At 41.7% G+C, this 22857-nt stretch overlaps 1 protein-coding gene across 10 annotated transcripts in view; it reads left to right on the top strand.

The window, feature by feature from the left end:
• Positions 1-1010: 1010 nt before the first annotated feature.
• Positions 1011-22857, top strand: part of PUM1 (pumilio RNA binding family member 1) — a 167934-nt gene continuing 146087 nt past the window's right edge. For all 10 annotated transcript variants that reach the window (XM_027864408.1, XM_027864407.1, XM_027864406.1 and 7 more), the window contains exons 1-2: positions 1011-1099; positions 6066-6442. In XM_027864408.1, the coding sequence (XP_027720209.1) occupies positions 6077-6442 (366 nt within the window). In that variant the 5' untranslated portion in view covers positions 1011-1099; positions 6066-6076. The remainder of the gene's footprint in view (positions 1100-6065; positions 6443-22857) is intronic.

The following is a 22857-nucleotide window of genomic DNA, read 5'->3' as shown; positions in this document are numbered from 1 at the left end:
TCTGACCCCAACTCTACAGCTTTTTCCACCGTAGTACAGCTTCGTTTTTTTGTCTGAACACAGCAAAGGACCCTTCCAACACATGGGAAAACACCGACAAAATTTGTGGACTTTCACAACTCTTGGAATCACCGAATTTTAGCTCCGAAAAGTACTTCAGAGACTATCTGATGCCCACCTCCTCATTTTCTGAGGAGGAAACTGAGGCCCAAGCTGGGTTCAGAGATTTGTCTAAAAAGTCACTACCAGCAAGTTAGTGGCAGAGCCAGGATCCTGGGATACAGCAGGATTTTTAAAGCTGGAAAGGATCTGCGACTAGAACCCAGGTCTCCTTCACTTTCCAGCCTAATTTCTAATTTGGGTCCTTCCAAATGCAGCCCAGTTCAGGTGAACATCAGATGGGCGCCAAGCCCACCCTGAAATCGTGTCCGTGGGCACTTTCTGCATCGAACAAAGCGGCCAGTTGAGAAGTAGGACAAAATGTTACCGTGGAAGGCGGGGTCTGAGATAGCTGGGTGTGGGGGCTGCTAGTGTTGGGGGGTGGGGGTGGGGGCTCCGGGTTGAGGAGGGTGGGCCAGGTGTCGTACGTTTTGATCTCTTCCAGGCATCCAGCCCACCTCCCAGTTCCCAGATGTGCGCTGGCATCCACCTCTGGGATGGTGTACCATCTCAGGCACACGCACGCACGCATTCCGACCCTGAGCCCGCAGCAGCCCTGGTGTTGTAAAATGAGAGTGAGTTTCCCAAGTTCACCCAGGCCCCTGGGTTGGCATAGCAACCAGGCAACCTGTTCCCGAGCCGGCGGCTGCTTCTCCTGCCTCCCCTAGCCCGCCTCCCCTCCCTTCCCCTCCCTCCCTCCTGGACTCTCCTCTCCCTCCCTCCCTCCCTCCCTCTCCCTCCTCCCCTCTCCTCTCCGCACATGCTGCTGCCGCCGCCGCCGCCGCCGGAGCCAGGGCCGGAGCCGATCCCAGCATGCACCGCGCCAGCCCAGTCCCCAGTGGGCCGCCATGTTGTCGGAGTGAAAGGTAAGGGGGAGCGAGAGCGCTGGCGAGAGCCGATCCGGGGGGCTGAAATCCATCTTCATCCGACCGCTCCGCCCGTGAGTATCCGAGCCCCGCCGGGTCCAAAAGCTACCCGGGACTCCCAGCGAGCCGATGGTCTGGTCATATTGGGGTTCTGGGCCGGCGGGAGCGGGGAGAAGAGCTTTGGAAAAGCCGCCCCGGCCCTGGCTCCCGGGGCTGGCGCTTCCCTCGCTCCGCTCCTAGTACATGTTTTGGAGTCAGCAGCAAGGCCCCTATTGTTATCGGAGGAGGGAGGGGACGCGGAGGGAGGTGCAAACGGGGGAAATCCTCTGCCTCTAGGCCCAGGCCAGATGCATTCAAGGGTTTCTGCATTCACCCTCCCCCCAGACCGGAGGTGGGGGGCGTCCCCCCACCCCGCCCCCTCTTCCCCCCAGCCCCCCAAAGCCTGGGGCTCGGGGTGCTCTTGCACATCATATATGCGGGTTGGAAAGAGGGCTCGATTGTCTCTGTGGACATCTAGGGGCTGAAGGGGCGGTAGAGCCAGGGGCACCCCAGATCTGACCCTCGGAGGTGGGGGGCAGGTAGGGGGGGACAGCCAGCCAGCCTTGGAGCAGGAGAAAGCTTTTGCCGGGTTAGTGTGGAGTGACCAGACCGGGCGAGTGGGGGAACTTGGTGGAGGGAAGGAGGATAGATAATGGAAAAAGGTGTGGAAGTCCCCCTCAGGAAGTTTCAGAGGCTTGGAGGCAGGATTTGCAGGCTCTGCTGGCCTTTTGTTTACGTGGGGAGGAGTTGTTGGGGGGCTTGGGGAGGGGGGAGACTGGGGGAGAAGTCTCCTGGTTGGAAACAGAAAGAAAGAAAGACAGAGACAGAGAGGGACCGAGCTTTCCTTAACTGAAAAGAGGCTCTACTCTGTTAGTTGAAAGGAAAACAAACGCGCACTCACGCACACACACAAACAAACATAATATCCTCTTATCCTCTGTGTATTACAATGTTAGACAATTTCAGCCTCGTCAATGTGCCTGGTAAACAGGTAATTTGTTATATTTCTGAGTTAACCCTTCTGTTCTCCTGGGAGAAAGAAATACACTTAGGTAACTTTTCTTTCGAGAAGGAATTTTATTTAAACATCTTATTTTGAGTGAAGATTTTTTTTAATGGATTTTTTTTTTGTATTCTTCGTATAATCAAAAGAGGGTTGGTTGCTCCTCGTTTCGTGCCCTCGGTTTTTGCTCATTTCCTGTTCTTTTCGGAGTATACCGAGTTTGTATTGGAGGGATGGTTTTTTTTAGGCCTTTTCTTAAACAATAGGTTTGTAGCTTTCGATGATGTAGTTTTATATAAGTGAAGTGAGCAGTTTTTTTTTCTTCTGTGCTAATTTTAACTTCTAAAACACTTCTAAGAGTGCTATTTCTTTATCAAGTCTTTGGAAAATACTCATTGGATTCTGAACTTTGATTGGTACTTTGTAGTATACACATTGTATTCATTTTGGCCAAGGCCAATCTTGGCTTTTTTGAAGTTAGCATTTGTTTAGTTTGAGTCTCAGTTTTGTTGCTTAAAAATACGTTTCTGACCCCAGAATGTTTGTTTTTTAATTAAAAGCATGTGTTAAGAAACATGTTTTTAGTAAAGCATTTAAAAGGTGATTATGGGAAAAAAGTTTTCTTTGTTTGAAAGTGTGCTAGTCAAGAAAATGATGATATTATAAGCAGTTTGAAAGGTTTGGGAAAGAGAACAGTTCTCATCGTTAGAGATCTAGTAGTTTTAAGTTATTTGTTCTTATGTCTACAATTACTTGTATCTTTAAAAACCTGTTACAAATGATGACTTTTCAGCATGGCTTAGATCTGTACGAGGAGTCTTTAAAGCATATAGGTTAATATTTTCTATTTAGGTGACAGCATTAATCAGTGCACTGTGCACTGTGTCCGTGCTTCCAAATATTGTACGTTAGGACTAAAGTTGAATGTTATCTAGTTATTTGCACCCCCCCCAGGAAAAAAAATACACGAAAACAAACAAACTCCCCACTCTGTCAAGTTTTTTTGATCTTATTTGTGATTGCCTTGCCCACATTAGGTGAAGCAGGAAGTTCCAGGGTGTGCAGATGGCTTTACAAAAGCTGATTGTATTTTTAGACATTTTGATTAGGATTCTTCCCCCCCCCCCCCAAGTCCCTTGTCAGAACAAGCTTGTGTTCTTTATAGCAAGGCATGGGGAGGGGGATTGTAGTTGAAGGAGCACCACTAATCTTAGAGTCAGACCACCTGAGGCATTTCCTCACTTATTATGTGGTCCTGCACTGGTTGCTTAACCTCTCTCTGCCTCAACTTCCCTTTCTGTAAAGTGAAGATAATAAGACTTGAAATTATTTCTCTCAGATGATTGTTTTGAGGTAAACACTTTGTTATCCATGTGGGACTGGAATTGAGGTTTAAATTTGAGAAGCTGATTTCTATTGGGTGAAGTTTAAATATGAGCTAAGTTTTTTATTTGCTTGTGTTCTATGAAATATTTCAGTTTCTGTTTTAGGTATTGTACACCATAGCCTTCTTTTAAGGACAGCATGGGGGCAAATTGATGAGTTAAGTATGTGATATGGACTGCAGTTACCCCAGATTCTACTGGACAGTGAATAGTCTTCCAGTGTAAAGAAAATAGAAAATGCATTTCTTCCAAAATGATAACGAATTTCTTAGAAAATCGTGTATGATTTGGTTTGTTCCTGGGAAGGAAAGTTGCATTGAATTGAATAAGCTGTTGAAATTTGACTCTACTGGTAGGTTTGAGCAAAGGCAAGATCTCCCAGAACCTGCACTCAAGACTACCCCCTAGCAGAGTTTGTAGGAGTTTGGCCAGTTAGACCATGCAGTCATGGCGGCAAGAAGCCCTTTCTCCATGTAACGTGGATTTTGAATAGGTTATATATTCCATCTTATCTAAAGCTACCTTCTGAATTTGCTCTTCAAGTGACAAGTTAGTTTGTTTCTATTGTGGCTCTGAGTTTTATCCAATTTGCATCTTGTGAGGCAATTTTGAAATATTGTAATCTTAGGGTTAGTGCCATCTAAAGAGAAGGGAAATGGAATTTGCAGCCATCAGGATGAGAGATCTTTGGCTTCAAAACTGGAGTAGCCTCCTGTCAGGTCAGTTATCACACACAGTTGATTTATTACTTTTTAGCAATTGTTGGGCTCGCAGACTGGGACAGGTGCTGAACCTTACATAAGAAATAGAGGCCCTGCCCCTGTTGAACTTGATTTTATGACTTCATTTCCATGTTTGCGATTCCTCCATCATAAAAACAATGACAAACAATATTGAATTTTTGGAATTATGGTATCAAGCTGAGGTTTGCTACAATAACAAAAGTAAGCTCAATTTGGTCCACCCTTGTTACCTAACATATATTAGAATCTCATCCCTAGGGTATTGACAGTGTGATTGGATTATTAATTTTTATGGTTAATTCATGTATTTTGACTTACTGACAATATTGTTATATTATTTTTATAATACATTTTATGTCTTTTTGAAAAGTCATTAGTTTAGGTAAGATTTCAGGCTGGCCTGGCTCTGAAGTTTGGAGTCTCTGAACACACACACACACACACACACACACACACACATTTTAATAACTATTTCTTTATAATTGGTTTCCTTTCTAATCCTGTGTATTTTATTTTATGCATTTAAAAACATTCTGAGAAGGTATCTGTAGGCTTCACCAGTTTGCGGAAGGGTCCAGGACACAAAAGAAATTAAGGCCCCTGGCTCTAGGAAATTTTTTTGCTGTTATGCCACTAAGAAGTTAACTGTGTTTTTTCTATGTGTCCGTGATGCATGTGTTTACTTTCTAATGGTCCTCTTAAATTTTCAAGATTCTGAATTAGTGCAAACTGTGTGGTCTATAGTTTCATTGTATATGCAGAGAAGCCCAATTTAGTTTGTTGTTTTGATTGATAATAATGGGGAGTGTATTTTAAACACTTCAAAGATAGAGATGTCAGAGTTAAGTAGCTCATTTGAGCCTCACACCTGGGGGCTGAGGAGGGTAGTAGGAATATTTGTTATGCCCATTTTCATGTTAGGGAACTTGAAGCTCGAAGTTGAGGTAAGGAGAGTGGTCCAGGGCCATAAAGCTGGCCATGGCATAGTCCAGACTGGAGCCCATGTCTTCTGACTTCCTATTTCCATCCATATTCTTAGTGTTATAAGGTGCTCTACCACACTATAGCCCTCCTCAGTTTGTGGGTGAAAATCGCTGGCTGGTTGTTTGATTAAAATATTTCTGCTGTAGTGCAGTTGAGTTGTAAATAAACTGTTGTAGAAAATTGGTAATTGACAATTGATTTAATAATTGTCTATTCAATTTAAGTCGGGGCCCCTCCAATTATTTGTGTTTGCAAGGTGGAAATAAAAGTTTTCCAAGAGTTGCAACCCAAGATTCTTTGATGTTCTCTGTCCCAATGCCAGCCACTATATGTTTTATAAATATACTTGGAGCGGCTCATAGGAATCTTTCAGTTTTGTACACGCTGAATGTATATTTAAACCATCTACCACCAGAGTTCAACTCAGAAACCTCATCTTGGCATGGAGATCCTCCTGGTTTCTTGAAGACTATGCCAGTGAAGCACAAGCCGCTGGCACCTTCTACCAAATGGCATTGGCTTTGAAACTGGGCCTGGCATCTGACAGTGTCTTTTGTGGAAGGCCTAGGCCTAGCTAAGTTTGGAGAGAGGCTCATCACCCAAAGACTGACCGTTGCCTGTCAGGTGGTGAGATCCTCCTCTCGCCAGGGGTTCCAGGCTGAATGGGCCAGGGACTGGGGCTGGGAGAGTATTCCTACCATTTGAACTGAAGACTCCTTTAAGTAAAAGTATTTTAAAACATGTAGCTGCGTGATAGTGATCAGACATCAGTGCTTGTGCTTTCTTGTTTCATTGGAAAAAGCAGGAGGACTTTTTTTCATCCTGCTGCATGTTATGGATCTTGTAAAAAGGCTTGATTCACCATTTCCAACCTGTATCTCCTTAGGTGTTGGTGGAATGAGCGTTGCATGTGTTTTGAAGAGAAAAGCAGTGCTCTGGCAGGACTCCTTCAGCCCCCACCTGAAACAGCACACGCAAGAAACAGCTAATCCCAACATGCCTGTTGTTTTGACATCTGGAACAGCAGGGTCCCAGACACAGCAACAGCCGGCTGCAAACCCGGCCCTTGCGGCAGGGACTCACTCGAGCCCCGTCCCAGGATCCATAGGGGTTGCAGGCCGCTCCCAGGACGACGCCATGGTGGATTACTTCTTTCAGAGGCAGCATGGTGAGCAGCTTGGGGGAGGAGGAAGTGGTGGCGGCGGCTATAATAACAGCAAACATCGCTGGCCTACTGGGGATAACATTCATGCAGAGCATCAGGTAAAGACACTCTACAGTATTTCAGTTCTGAACCCATGAGTGAATAAAGCAATGTCCATTTGGGGACATCTGCTTTCTATGAATGTTCTGTAAAGTTGGAATTATCACTGGAGTTGGGCTTAAGATAATCATTCACTTTTTTCTTTAGGATGTGTATCCTCACTAGAGGAGTGAACGAGCGAATGGTCGGTCTATCAGTTCTGTTGGACTCCGTATTAAGGGGGGCCCCTGTGGGGGGAGGGGAGTACATGTGTGTTCTTGTTTTTGCATGGGTTTTTTTCTCTTTTCATGCACAGGTATGTTTTTAAGAACCTTCCACAACAGCTGTTCTCTAACATGTCTTAACTTTTAAAAATTGATAGGAAAAAGCTCATTTTGGACAGGGATGATGTTTGCGTTATTTATGCCCTCTTACTATTAATGTGCAAAATGAAGAAAAGGGGCTTGTTAAAAAATGCTTCCCTGAACTAGAGTGAGATTAGAAATGAGACAGGTCTGCCTAATGTGTCTGGTGTTTGAGACACAAAAGAATCAAAGTTTGGCTTCAGAATTTGGTTTGGGCTTACATTTCACCATATAAGTAAGTTGGTTTTGGCTTGTCCTGCTATGTATTCTTTTCATCTGAAAATGTTTTATCATAGTGTGCTCAGAAATGAGTGAGTTTAATGTAATGTGTTTCTCTTAACTTCCTGGTTATTAAAGTTAGAAAGTCCCCTCCAGCCTGCATGTGGTGAAGGAGAGCTACAGATGGAATTTAGAAGAAAATTGTAGATTTCTGTGGATTGCAAACTCCTTAGCGTTATTTTCACAGAGAAGAACAAATTTATTACTTCTGTTACGCCTCAGGCACTTTTGTTAGGATCATCTTTCTTTTTATTTTTTTTTATAAGTATTCATCTACAATTACAAATTTAAAGTTTAATTTTTCCTTAGGGGTTAGGAACCAAGATTGTAATTTTTATTAGCACACTGTCAGATCAGCACATTTATTATCTTAAAAGACAAGCATGAAAACCTTGTTTTATTTTAAAGGTTCTACTTTTTAAAAAATCAGCTCTGCCCACCTAATCTGAACTAATAGGGTTTAACCCCATTGAAGATGAGGATGAGGGCCCTGTTTGTATTTTCTCTAGCATCTTACATGGGATCTTGAACATAGAAGGTATTCGGCAACTGAGTATTGATTGAACAGTTGAACTTTGGGCTCTGTAGTAACAGCTAATTTTCAAAACTGCAGATATTACGCAATTCAGATTTCAGATGAACAGACTAAGAAATAAATGTTCAGTCTTATTGACTCATGGCCCACAAGAAATTACTATGCTGAAAAACAGATATCTTAAAGTTTAGATACTAAATTGAGTTGTCAGAAGAAACATTAGCATCAGCTCTCCTTTATGCATCATTTGACAATTACAGAATACTTTCCTCACCCAAGCCTATAATGTTTGTAGCACACAGTTTGTTATTTCTGTTGTACAGCTGAGAAAATTGATTTCAGAGTGGGGCAATGACTTGCCCAGGGTCACACAGCTTAGGTGCACACCTTTGACCCAAACTTGGGACTTTTGATTCCAAGTTCAAGTGCCTTTAGGATTCCTGTCTAGTACCTTGTACTTAGCACACCTTTATTATATGTGGACTTTGAGAGGAGAGAGGAAGTTGTGATTTTGGGGTAAGGAACAACCCTTTCAGGTCATTGGGATATAAGTTAGCAGACGCAGGGGGGTGGGATTTCCCTTCATAAAAAAGAGTTAATGTGTTTGTTAAAATTTACTAGTTTGCTAAAAGAGAAAGGGAATGAATAGGCAAAATCTTCCATAACCTTGGATTTATCATCATTAGCAAGCATTTCTTGAGCAACTCTTGTGTGAAATACTCATTTTTAAAGTAGTGCCTTATAATTTAAAAGGAGTTATGATCTCATTTGGTCATCACAACAACTCTGTGAGGTAGGTGTTGCAAAAAACGTATGTATTTATACACATAAGTGCACACACACATATGCATGGATATATACTACCTGTGAATTCTTCAATGTAAGGAATTTCTGTTAAGGAAACTGCCCCTGTCAGTTCAGATCAGCACCTGCTCTGCCATTTGTAGACTTAGAGATTTAGTCCCTACCCTGAGAGTTTCAGTGACTTGCCCAGAGATAACTGGGCTCGTATGAGTCAGAGGCAGAACTCTGAGGCCAGTTGTCCATCCTTTGTACCATACTGCCTGTAACAGCAAATAGTGTCATCTCCGTTTCATAGATGAGGAAAAGCTAAGTAACCATAAGAATATACAGCATTTACATAGTTCATGCTTTAGGGTTTGCAAAGTACTTTACTTATATTATCTCACTTGATCCTCACAACACCCTTTAAAATAGATGCTGTTATTTTTTAAATTAAATTTCATTTTATTTTTTCATGAAGGTCTGCCTTTTCTTCCTCCTACCTCCAATTAAAAAATCAAGAAAAATAAAAGCTCTTATTGCAAACATGTATAGGTGAGCAAAACAAATTCTGACATTGGCCACATCCAAAAAAATTGTATCTCAGTCTCCACTCTGAGTTTTTCACTTCTCTGTCAGGAACAAGTAGGTTGCCTGTTTTATCATCAGTCCTCTGGCATTGTGGTTGGTTATTGTGGTGATCAGTGTTCCTAAGTCTTTCAAAGTTGGCCATCTTTATAATATTGTTGTTACTGGTTTTGTTCACTTTGTATCAGTTCACTTAAGTCTTCCCAGGTTTCTCAGAAACCATTCCCTTCATTTTTCTTATAGCACAACAGTACTCCATCAGATTCATTTAAAAGCTAGCATTTTTATAATGTTTTAAGGTTTGAAAATTCCTCATAACCTGGGAAGTAGGTACTATTATCATGTCCATTTTATAGATGAGGAAGTTGAGACAGAAAGAGGTGAAGTGACTTGCCCAGGGGCACACGGCTGGCTGGCAGGTGTCTGAGGCCAGATAGGAACCCTTCCTGACTTCCTGATTTTTTTATAGCCATTCCTTGATTCATGAGTACCCCATCAAGTTTCCAATTCTTGGCCGCCACAAAAAGAACTGCTACAAATATTTTTGTACATATGGGCCTCTTTCCTCTTTCTTTGATCTCTTTGGGGGATAGACCCAATAGTAATATTGCTAGGTCAAAAGATATTCACAGCTTAAAAGTTTTTTGTCTTTTGTTCCAAATTGCATTCCAGAATGACTGAACCAGTTTACAGATCTGCCTGCGGTGCTCCAAAGTACCTGTTTTCCCACAGCCCTTGTAGCATTTGCTATTTTTGCCAATCTGGTGGAGGTGAGGTAGAAGCTCAGAATTGTTTTAAATTTGCATTTTTCTAATTATTAGTTAAAGTATTTTTTCATATGGCTATGCTTGAATTTTTTCCTCTGAAAGCTGCCTGTTCATATCCTTTGACTAGTGGGTGCTGTTATTACCCTCTTTTTCCAGAGTAGGAAACTGAGGCCTAGAGTATGGTTAAATGATTTGCCTTGAGGCAAGATTAGAACTGGAGTCTTCTTGACTCCCAGGGCAAATTGCTGGTGAGCAGGACCAGGACCTGAACCCAGTGAATTTGAGAGTGTGATGCTGCCCCATACTCATTATAGGCTCTGTAGAATGCAGTATAAGATGTAGCCCTAGCTCTCAAGGGAAGAGTGTGTGTGTGTACGTACAATAAAATGTGGCATAGACAATCAGTCCTATAGGGGTTCAAAATGCCAATGATAAACAGGGGCTGGGGGCAGGGCAGTAGGGGAAAGGTAGACAGAAGGCAGGGATGGACAGGAAATAGTCTAGGAACAGTGAGATTAGATTAGACATTAAAGGCTAGTGGGAAGAGTGAGGTTAGAGACGTAGGCAAGGGCCAGATTATGGAGGGCCTTGAATGTCCGGTTAGAGTTCAAATTACTTTGTAAGCATTGGGCAGTAACGGATGGTTCTTGAATGTGTGGGTTATATGATGTGTGCCACCTTGGGTTTTAGGAAGGTGAATATGGCAACAGTATATGACAGATTAATAGGGGTGGAGGGTGTTGTGATCCTTTAGGTTCCAGGTAGAGAGAACTAGTGTCTTAGAAGTGATCATATAGCCTAAGGGTTGATTAAAGAGACATGAGGGAAGAATCACTGGCAGGCAGTGGAGGGAAGGAAAGAGTCAAGAATGACTCCATAGTTTCTGTTGGGGGACTGGGAGAATGATGGTGCTGTGGAAAGAGGGGAAGGGAAGTTTGGAGCTTTTCTTGGGAGAAGGATCAGTTCGGTTTGAGATCTGTGGAGGAGACATGGAGGTAGACTATTAACAGACTCCGGGTGGTGTGATGGGAAAAGCACTGCCTGACCTGAGGCATACCTCGGATCCTTGGGAGCCGGCAAGCCCTGGCACTTGACCTCTGGCTCCCAGCATCCAGTATTCCCACTGTGGGAAAATAGGTACTTTAAAGTACTGTAGGTGAATCTGTAATGCAAAATGCTGAGGGATAATCCTGGCACTTAGGGTAAGTTCTAGAGCCATATTTTGGGGGCAGAATTGCTAAGCTGGAAAGTGTCCAGCAGAGGTTGACTAGAATGGCTGGCTATTCAAGAGTAAAATGAAGGACTTGGGAAGGTTTAAGCTTAGAGTATTTGGAAAGGGATCTTGTGGAAGGGCTGACAACTAGGTGGCACTGCGGATAGAGCACTGATTTGGAATTAGGAAGACTCATCTGCCTGAGTTCAAATCCAAGCTCAGACACTTAGTAGCTCTGTGACCCTGGGCAAGTCATATAATTCTGTTTGCCTCACTCTCCTCAGCTGTAAAATGAGCTGGAGAAGGAAATGGGAAACCACTCCAGTATCTTTGCTCAAAAAAAAAAAAAAACAACCCAACCCAAATGGGGTCAGGAAGAGTTGGATATAGCTGAAATGATCAAACAACAGCATAGAGACTTATTCTGCCTGGCCCTCGAAACTGGAACAATGCATGAAAGCTGCAGAGAAGCAAATTATTCTAAATGTAAGGAACCATTTGTAATTCTGAGATTTCTTAAAGTATTTAGTTAGTGAGTCTTACAGCACTTACATATGGCTTAATTATTGGACTGGAGATGTGGATTTGGGCATCACTTACATAGACATGATAGTTGAATATGATTTCAGTCAGTCAATCAATAAACACTGATTAAGTGCCTATGTGCCAGGTGCAGTGTTTAAGTGCTGGTGGATATAAAAAGAGGCCTAATACAGATCCTGCCTTCAAAGGAGCTTCTAATCTAATGGGGAAGACAACAGTTTCTACAGTATTTGTTAAATAGAGTTCTTCAAGTGAGGACTCCAGAGGCATTTGTTGTAGGAGGGAATTCTTGTTCAGGTACAGGTTGGACAGAAGGAGTTCTGAGTTTTCTTAAAAGCTGTGCTAGTGGAGGTAAACCATGGCATGTTTCATCATACTAGAAAGCTCTCGTTTCTGACTCAAAGCGGTGTGTGTGTGTCCGTGTCTCCTCCAGGGATCAGCAGGCTGTGTGTGAGAGGGCAATTACCATAAGGTTGGACACTAGCTGGTGGGTTATTATGGCTATGGCAAGTCATGAACAGATCTGATAATGTGTATAGGATTTTGACCTGCATTGGTGGAAATGAACAAACCAATAAAATTAAAGAATTTTTGAAATAATGAAGAATTGACAAAACTTTTAAAAAAGATAACACATTGACTTTTTATTTCTAAGTTATTTAATGATAAATCTATTGAGGAAAATGGAAGGCAGAGTTAAGGTATCCAGCATTATCTTTCAGGTGGCTGGGAAAAGGTCTAAACCAACTGCAGTCAGGAGAGAAGATGAACCAGCTTTCTGTGAGGGTATACGACTTTTCTTTGTTCAGTCCCACAGGTATTTATTGAGTATAAATTAGGTGCTTAGGATCTGGTTAGGGATTGTTAGCAGATGTGACATTTGCCTATATGATTAGTTTTGTTTGGGTCACTAATGAGTAATACATAATAACATCAGATGACCATTCATGACACACTCACCAGCAAGGAAGTTTTTTTTTTTTTTTTTAAAACAGCCGGTCTTGGGGCAGCTAGGTGGCGCAGTGGATAGAGCACTGAGGACCTGAGTTCAAATTTGGCCTCAGACCAAGCACTTGACACTTACTAGCTGTGTGACCCTGGGCAAGTCACTTAACCCCAATTGCCTAAAAAACAAAAAGCAAAAACAAAACAGAACAACAAAAAACCCATACCAGTCTCTCTTAAGTGTTACTCATCAGAACCCAACTCCTGAGCTGGGCAGATGTGGAGAATGAATGGAGATAGGATCCTTGGGTATTTGCCATATTGTAAGCTCTACTATGGAACAGTTACAGTTACGAAGGGCAGAAAAATTTTTTTTGGGGTGACATTGAAGCAAAACAAGATGATATGACTCATTCCCCCATGAAGCATTCGACAGAAGAACACATCTGAGTAAAGGCATCTGGGTGAGCTGTGAATCTGAACAGTACTGGGGGGGTGTCCCCAGAGACCCTTCCCCTATGAGTCTTGTGATTCTGTCACACCATGCCAGTAGTGGTTATGTTTATAACTCAGAGGAGGATGCATTGAGGACTGTTGTTGTTGGTAGGTTTGTAACTTTTCCTCCTTGTAAGAGGAACTGGGTTCAAATCCTATCTCTGTTACTAGCAGTGGGACCCTGAGGAAGTCCAAGTCCACTTGTCTTAGCCCCAGTTTCCTCAGTTGTGAAATGTGGGTAATATTTAACTAGCTCCTGTTGTGAAGAAAGTACATTGCAAACTAGAAATAGGAGAAGTCTGCTGTTCTTTTATATGGATGACTTTATACCTGTCCACACATATGGCAGTCTCTAAAAAGTATCCACAGCCAATTTTAAATTTCAGACTGACATTGTCTTCCAACATGCTTCCCAATTATTTCCTCCTTCCAGTGTTATGTCCCAGTGTTGTAAATTAATAATTGTTGCCTCCCAGGGTTGTTCAGCTTCCAGGGTTAGTGTGAGTACTTTGTAAACCTTAAAATGTTATCTCAGTGCGAGCTATTACTATATAAGAAGGTAATCTCTTACCACAAAGAAAGTGCATTCCAAAGCCAAATAGATTGGCTTTACTTTTTATCTTCACGCTGCTTAGAGAGTTGTCTGCAGTATGTACAGTTTTTTTATCTGTAAGACCATCTCAGAGGGTCCATCTCAGCACTAAATCCTGTGACAATAATGAGACAACATCCAACCTTTATGTAGCACTTAATGGTTACAAAGTGTCTGGTAGCCATGACTCTCCCAGCAGCCCTGTTGGGAGAGTAAGGAATCTTCTGGGATTCTCGTTTGCTAGATGAGAAAAGTTCAGTGACTTGCCTAAGGTCATAAAGCTAGCTCTGGGACCAGCTGGTAGAGGTGGAGCCAGAACTTGTACCCATGATGGCTGGAGTGACCCCAGACTGTTAGAGATCAGTATGAACCCTCCCTTTCATCTTTGAAGTCTTGTGTTTTTCCACTGTAGTAGCCATTTTTAAAGGCTTTGTTGTTGTTGTTGTTGTTGTTGTTTTTTTACTACATATGTTGTACTGACGAATCATTTTTGAAAAGTTCCATCTATGCCTACATAGTGAATCATTACATAATATCTTTATTTTCATCAGGCCAATTAATGATCTCTGTGGCCTTTGTCCCATTTCCTAAGAAATTTGGCACATTTTGGATCCTGTCTTAAAAAATGTATTTGGCATGAAGAATGGAAGGTTACATTGAATTCCTTCAATTTATAACAAAGTAATCTGGGGGTGGCGGGGATGGAACTGGTTACATACAGAATTGCTCAAATTGCTATCTTTGTCCCCAGGGCCTGACATGGGGCCTCATACTTAGTAGTCACTTTACTTAGCATTGCTTTGAACTGATTGTTACCATAGAAGGTGAAAACCTTTTTTAAATGACTCTGTTGTAAAGTTGTCTAACTCTCCTTGAGATTTACTAATTTTATACTTGAACTCCTACATTGCAAGATTACTATCATTGCTCATTTTATGTAGCTCTTTTCATCATTTTCCCTTTTTTGGTTTGCTTTTTTTTTACTGACATAGCTGGGTCCTCAAGTATGATGAGTTTCTCTTCCTTCTCTCCAGCCCCCAGAATGGATTCAAATCGCTTTTAAAATTTGGTCAAAATACGTGCAAATAACCGATTACATTTAGGCCTCTTCCACCCCAGCCTTGACAAGTTATTAGCATATAATCTCTATTCATTTGACAGTTAAACACATATTCAGAGTTTGCAGATGTATACTGAATTAATTAAATTTTACTCTACAGTCTCAATGGAATGTGAAGCTTATATAGAGATGTAAAATTTCTGAAATTTAGGAAGCTTGGCAACACTTTTAGGGGTCTTAATAGGGATTTGGACTCTTAAGAAATTTTGGAGAAAATGAAAATATATGAAAACTTGTTTTTAGTGCTTAAGGCAGTTACTTTGGGAACACCAATTGAACAGACATTTATTAAGCACCCGCCATGTGCCAGACATGATGCCAAGCCTGTGATACAAAGAAGGTAGTAAACTAATTTAATGAGGTAGGCAACATGTACATAAATCCATATATAGAATATATAGAAAATAAATACCAGATAGTTTTGCAAGAGCAGAGGGTCCCAGCAGCTGGAGGGGAGGGGAAGGGATGTGTGTGTCTAGAGATTTGCAATCAGAAAGACTTCTATTGAATTCTACCCCAAACACAACTAGCTGTGTGACTCTGGGCAAGTCATTTAATCTCTCTCAGCCTCAGTTTTATGATCTGAGAAATGGGGATGATAATAATAGCATCTACTTTACAGGGTTTTTGTGCACATCAAATGAGAGAGTGTTTGCAAACATTAAAGTGCTGTATAAGTGTTATTATTGCCATTAAGTAGATAGAAACAGAAAACTATTCAGAAAGAGTTATTCTCCTTATCTTAACCATTTTGCTTAGAGGTGGTCAGTCTTTGATAAGCTTCTGGGAGATGATTTTTTCTTTTTCATTTTTTGTTGATATCTTTTGTTTTTAGATCATCTTTATTTCTGTTTCTTCCCTCCCTTTTGTAGAGAGCCATATCTTGTAACAAAGAATTTTTTTAAGAGATAAAAAGGCAGTGTCACAAAACCAATCAGATTGTTATCATTTGTGCCTGAGTATATATGCAGCAGTCCACATTCCTTCTGGCTGACTGTGTCTCATCTCCTCAAAGAGAAAGGGAGGTGTGTTTTGTTTTTTTTTTTGGCTAGGCAATGAGGTTAAGTGACTTGTCCAGGGTCATACAGCTAGTAAATGTCAAGTGTCTGAGGCCAGATTTGAACTCAGTCCTCCTGACTCCAGGGCTGGTGCTGGGAGGTGCGTTTTTTCAGCTCTATAGGGGATAATTTTTATTTAAGCATATGAAGTAGGCAAGTAAAAGGGGGGGCGATTTTTCTTGGTGGTCCTGCCCCTGTTCTTACTCCTATCTAATCCCTATTGTTAATTGCTTAGTAATTAATAATCTCAAGGTGTGAGTTTTCCTTTAAAAAGGAAATGCTGTCCCAGAGTGGTGACTCCTGAGTTAGGCTTACTTTCCTGGGTATATTGCTTAGAAGTGTTACTCAGCATTTGAGTTAGAAGCCTTTTAGACACAGTTTATATTCAGTCAGTCAGTAAGCATTTATTAAGCGCCTGTGTTCTCCCAGGAGACTTTGGGATACAAAGACAGTCTTTGTGCTTGAGGAATTCACAGTCTAATGGGGGAGACAGTATTGCAACAGCTGTGTGTAACCAAGCTATATACATGATAAGGGAGGGTTTGAACCCAAGTCTTCATGACTGCCAAGTCCATCACTTTGTTCCCTATGATAATTATAATGTCTATGCTGATTATTCTCAAATAATAACCTCTCTGCTGACCTCCAGGTTAGTGGTTCAGTTTTAGTGTACAGAATTTAACTATTAGCTTCCCTGTCCCCAAATCATCTTCCTCCCTCCTAACTTCCCTGTTATTGTCCAGGGTACCACCATCCTTCTAGTTTCCCAGGCATCATCCTCAGCTCCTCACTATATCCCGCCCCCCCAATCCAATCTGTTGTCAAGGGCTGTCAATTTCACCTTTGCAACATTTCTCAAATATACTCCCTCTCTCCTCTGATATTGACACCAGCCTTGTGAAGGCCCTCATCTCCTCATGCCTGGACTATTGTAGGAGCCTTCTAGGTGGTCTGCTTTCCAGAAATCTCTCTCCAGCATCTGTTCAGCCTCCAGAGTGATTCTTCTAGAGTATGGGGTTATACATGTCACTCCCCTACTCAGTAGACTCCAATGACTCTTTGTCATCTCTAGAATCAAATATAAAATCCACTGGCATTCAAAGCGTTTCATACTTCATAATCTTCCCACCCCATCCCTAGTACTTAACCTCCCAGGGCAAATCATTTTCAAAGCCTCAGTTTCTTCATCTTAAAAATGAGAGTAGTAATACCCATTGTACTTATCACTGAGGGTTGTGGGGTTCCAGTGATGCATTTGTAAACTGCTTTGTAAATATTAGCATTTGTAAAGCACTTTTAGGTTTGCAAAATGATTTAAAAATAACTCAGTTTATCCTCATATCCTTGGGAGTTATTATGGTCCCCATTTTATAGATGAGGAAACTGAGGCAGACAGCAGTTAAATGACTTGTCCAGGATCACACAGCTAGTATCTAAGGTTTGATTTGAACTCAGGTCTTCCTGATTCCTAGTCCAATACTCTATCCACTGTTCCACTTAGTATGACTTGAAGCAGTATGCTTCCTGATAAGAGTTGGCAGAAAAATGTTTTATCGGTTCTAAAAATATGCTTTTTAAAACCACATTCTTCCTTTAAAAACTATCTTCAGTGTTGAAAAAGGTATAATCATTAAGATACTATTCCTTTGGGACCCATGACTATAGGAAGGAAGGAAACAAGCACTTACTAAGTGTCTTCTATTTCCAGGAACTGTGTTTTACAGATTTCTTATCTGATCTTTACAACAGTTGTGGGGACAGGTGCTCTCATTTCCCCCATTTTACAGTTGAGGAAACTGAGGCAGAAGTGACTTGCCCAGAGGTCACAGCTATTAAGTGTGTGAGGCCTGATTTGAACTGAAGTCTTCCTGACTCCAGGCTTGGTTCTCTGTTCACTGAGCAATCTAGCTTTTTCTAACAAATTATACTTGTGTTATAGGTAGTGATTTATAGTTTTTAGGTTTTTTTTTTTTTTTTCATTTTTAGCCAGGGGTGATTTAGGGAGCCTTTGGAGTTTATTGAGTGGGGAGGTGATGTGGTCAGACCTGCACTTTAAGAAAATTAATTGGTGGCAGATGGAAAGTGGTTTGGAGTGGGGATAGATTTGAGGCAGGTACCATTAGTAGGCTATCACCAAACATGAGGTGATGAGGGGTTGCACTAGACTGGTGACAGTATCCAATGAGAAAAGGGTGAATTTGAGAGATGTTGCAAAAGGGAAATCGACAGGCCTTGGCCACAGATTGGATATGGAGGGTGAGAGATAGTGAGCAGTCGAGGAGGACCCTTAGGGTGAGCCTGGGGGACTGGGAGCATAGGGAGGATTTAGGGGGAAAGTTAATAAGCTCAGTTTTGAACATGTTTGAAAGGCAATTAGAGATGTGAGATGGAAGGTCAGCAGAGAGGGTAGGGGCAGGATAGGTAGATTTGAGAATTTTCAACATAGAAATGATAATTAAATTCATGGGAATTGATGAGATCGCCAAATGAAGTACTATAGAGGGAACAAAGAAGAGGGTCCATGACAGAAGCCTGTGGAACACCTTGAGTTAGAGAGGGTGATTTGGATGAGAGTCCAGCAAGGGCGACTGAGAAGAAAAGGTCTAGTAGGAGAATCAGGAGAGAGTAGGATCCCAAAAACTGAGAATGAAGAGAGTGTCAAGGAGCCAAGGGTGATACCGTGTCAAAGGCTACGGAAAAGGCAAGAAAAATGAGGATTGAGAAAAGGCCATTGGATTTGGTAACTAAGAGATCATTGTTACTTTTGGGGAGAGGAGTTTCAGTGAAATGATGAGGTTGGAAGCTGCATCTGTAAGGATTTAAGAAGAGAGTTAGTGGAGAGAAAGTGGAGGCCTCTGTTGTAGATGACCTCTTCAACAAGTTTAGCCACAAAGGGCAGAAGAGATGGAGCAGGCTTGTTCTGGTTGTTCCCTCAAAAAGCTCTCCAACCCCTCCAGTTTGAACTGTAGGTTCAAACGTACTAACTCTCAGGTGTGGTTAGAATCATAACAGTTTAGAAAGCACCCATTTACTAAGCATCATCTGTGTGCTAGACAGGGTGTTAGGGGCTGGAGACACAGAGACCAAAAGGAAACATCCCAGAAAAGCTCTTTATACTAAACACCAAACCATAATTTCTTAGTCATTGTATCTTCATCAGTAAAGTGAATCATTTAAAAGCATTGATGTCCATGACAGCGATATGATATACTTAATTCATTTTGGACATTTTTTGATTTCTTGGCACATCATGAATCTTTCACAGTAACTATTTTTTTTCACCCTTGGAAGACAAACCTTTATTCCCTGGGGAGGGACAGGAGAGTAATTAAATGTCCCATAAATTAGTGATTACACAGGTGTGGGTAGATCTCATGTGGAAGGGTGGGGAGAATGCAGCAATGTGGGTCATGTGAACCTGGGGCTGTCTTCCTCACTGTGCTTTACCTCGAGCCTGCACCACGGCTCTCCCCAGTGGAGGTGGAATGCCAAGGTTCTGCTCTGTGCGCTACTCCAACAAGGCAAGGAGAGGCTGCCTATACCCATTTCAGGGGAACAGTCCTTTATGAGTCATGCCCTGGCCCACCATGTGGGTTATGTGGTGTCAGCAGGGGTTTGTGCGTGTGGCCCCCGCCCGGGTCCACTGGCAGGTGTGGCTGAGAAGCAGCTCCACTGCCTCCTCCAGAGGCTGGGGCAGCTGTTCCTGCTCAGCTGCTGTGAACCTGTCCAATACATACTGCTCCATGGCCCCTGGGTGGGTTGATTGCCCATTGCCCAATCAGAGCCAGGGCATGACATTTGAGTTGAGACAGCTGGTGCAGGATGGCACCCCGTTGTGACCACTTGTACTGCCCCCCAACTTCATGGCTAGCTTCCCCAGTGGCTTGTCCAGCTCATCATGCATCAAGTAGATGTCTTTGGTCGTCAGCTAATACCTCTTGGCAGCCTGGGCCACACTGTGCCCATTTACATTCATGAATTGGCAGGGTTTGAGAAGCACCAGCTCAGCCTTTTCAAGGCAGGCCATGGCCACATCTGCACAGTGCTGATGCTGTCTCTTCCACTGGTCATTTCCATTCAGGTGCTTGGCCAGTTGGTTCATTGTGCTGTGTGCCCTGTAACCTGTTGCCCAGGAGGCCGTGGTTTGGGGCTGGCTTGGCTCGTCCCCCGGACAGCCCCACAAGAGCCTGAGCCTTGAGCCAGTCATGTCTTCCTCCTGTACTTCTCCACAGTAACTTTTGAGAGAGCTTATACATTTTAATGAAATAGATAATATGCCTTGGTGTTCTATTAAAAATTTTTTTCTCTCCCTCCAATTTACCCTATTGAAAAGTTTTTGAAAAGGGAAGAACAAAATCCTTGTAACAAATCTGTTTAGTCAAGCCAAGCAAATTCCCGTTGGCCACATTCAAGAATGTGTATTTCATGCATTGTTTCTCAGCTCATCACTTTTCTGACACAAGGTGGATATCTTGTAAAAAGTCTGGAGGAATTGTGGGTCAATGGGTAGTCAAGAGTTCTTTCAGAATTTTTTTTAATGTTGTCCTTGTGTAAGTTGTTCTAGTTCTGTTCACTTCTCTCTGTATCAGTTCACAGAAGTCTTTCCAGTTTCCTTTGAACGTGTCCATTTAATTATTTCTTCTTGCACAATAATTCCATTACATGCATACGCCATAATTTATTGGTGAACCATAGGTTTACCTCATTGTTTGGGTAATTGGGAGGCACCCCCTTAGTTTTCAGTTTTTTGCTCCTCTGGAAGGATCTGCCATGGATACCTTTGTTACATATGGATCCTTTCCATCTTTCTTTGATCTTTCTGGAATATGGCCCTCACAACGGTATTGCTGGGTCAAAGGTTACACACAGTGATCTTTTGGACATAGTTTCGAGTTACTTTTCATACTGGCTGTACCAGTCATTTTGCAGTTCTACTAGCAATGCATCAGTGGGTTTGTTTTCCCACAGCTTCTCATAAATTTGTCATTTTTAATTTTTGTCACCTTTGCTAGTCTTCCTGAGTGTGAAGTGGTATCACAGAATTGGCTTTAATTTGCATTTCTGTAATTAGTGGTGATTTGGAGCATTTTTTCATATGGTTTTGATAGCTTGGATTTCCCTTGAAAACTATATGTTCATTTATTAGTTAGTGATTGGCTCTTAGTCTTACAAATAATAAAATCAGTTCCTTACATAGTTTGGATATGGAACTTTTAGAAACTTTTTTTTTTGATGAGGCAGTGGGGTTAAGTGACTTGCTCAGGGTCACACAGCTAGTGAGTGTTATATGTCTGAGGCCAGATTTGAACTCAGGTCCTTCTAACTCCAAGGCTAGAGCTCTATCCACTGCGTCACCTAGCCGCCCCTTTGGAACTTTTACCTTGTGTCATTTGTAAGCGTACCTGTCTTGTGATTCTGTCAGCCAAAAAAGATGATTCATAAATTGGTGGTATCACTATTCACTTTTTCTTCCTCATTTGATATGTTCTTATCTTTCATTCTTTCTTCTACTTTTCTCATCCATTTGGTTACCATTTTGCTTCTGTCCTATTTATACCATCTTAGTATAGGTTCTCTTTATCACTGACTTGGACCATTAAAGTAACCTGACAGATCTCCTGGCTTCCATTCTTCCCCACCTTCAATCTTTGGCCAGTGTCAGACTAATTTTCCTTATTCACAGATTTGTTCATATCATTTCCCTCCTCCTAACCTTGCTATTGGTTTTTGGTTCTCTCTGTAGTACACTTCAGTGTCATTGGATTATCTGAACACTGTGACCGTTCCCTCCTTCCCTGCCTCCCTCACCCCCCCAAAAAAGAGCCTGTATATTGCATTTAAACTGTTGAGTCACATTAGAATAAGAAGGCAAAGTGAAAACAAAAAGAATCCATCCATTGCCTCCTGAAAGACGGTCCAAAATGAAAACTTAGGGGAATATCATAGCTAAAATCTGGAGTTTCTAGGTCAAAGAAAAACAGATACAAGCAGTCAGAAATAAAAAAAAAATTGAAGTCCTGAGGAGCCACAGTGAGGCTCACATAAGACTTAGCTGCTACTACTTAAAAGGAGTAGAAAGCATGGAATACAGTATTCCAGAAGGCAAAAGATAGAAACCTTCTTTGCAATGGGGTTAAGTGACTTGCCCAGGGTTACACAGCTAGTTAAGTGTTACGTGTCTGAGGCCGCATTTGAACTCGGGTCGTCATGAATCCAGGGCCGGTGCTCTATCTACTGCACCCAATATATTCTTTATAACAAATACATGACACATAAAGACTCACACAGACCTAAAGTAAGGGGATGGCGCAAAATCTATTATGCTTCAGTTGAACTAAAAGCAGTATTAGTAATCATGATTTCAGACAAGACAATAACCAGTGTAGTTAATTAAATGAGTTAAGCAGGAAAACATTGTTTTGCTGAAATAAGAGAAATTATTTTCAGTGCTTTTTAACATATACTAACCAGATGCCTTAGCATCGAAATATTTAAAGGAAAAACTAGTGACAGGCAGAGAGAGCGAAACTACTAGTGGAGGAACTTCAGTGTACCCTTTCAGAGCTAGACAAATAAAACCAAAAAATAAGAAAGAAGTTAAGATTCTTAATAGAATTTTAGATAAATTAGATATGATATACCTCTGATTATTATTGAGTGGAAATAGAAAGGAGTATACATGTTTTTTCAGCTGTTCATGACACCTTTACAAAAATCAACCTCACGTTAGTGCCTAAAACTTCTCAAACGCAGAAAAGCATTAATGTTAAATCCATTTTTTTTTTTAATTTTGAAGGCAGTGGGGTTTAAGTGACTTACCCATGGTCACATGGCTAGTTAGTGTCTGAGGCCAGATTTGAACTCAGTTCCTCCTGACTCCAGAGTCAGTGCTCTATCCATTGCGCCACCTAACTGCCCCCTAAACCCATTCTTTTTTCTTTAAAATATTTTTAACATTTAAAAAAATTTTAAGTTCCAGTTTCTCTCCCCTGCAGCCCCTCCCCCAAACATTGAGAAGGCAAGCAATATGGTAAGTTATACATGAGAAGTCATGTAAAATCATATTCGCCATGTTGCCAAACAACAAAATAAAAGCAAGAAAAATAAAGTGGAAAAAAAAGTGCCTTAATCTGCACTCAGAGTTTATTTATT

The sequence above is a fragment of the Vombatus ursinus genome, unplaced genomic scaffold (genome assembly GCF_900497805.2).
Source record: "Vombatus ursinus unplaced genomic scaffold, bare-nosed wombat genome assembly UNPS02014775.1, whole genome shotgun sequence".
Taxonomy (NCBI): Eukaryota; Metazoa; Chordata; class Mammalia; order Diprotodontia; family Vombatidae; genus Vombatus; species Vombatus ursinus.
Note: the sequence above shows the minus strand (reverse complement) of the source record. Positions and strands in the feature narration are given on the sequence as shown.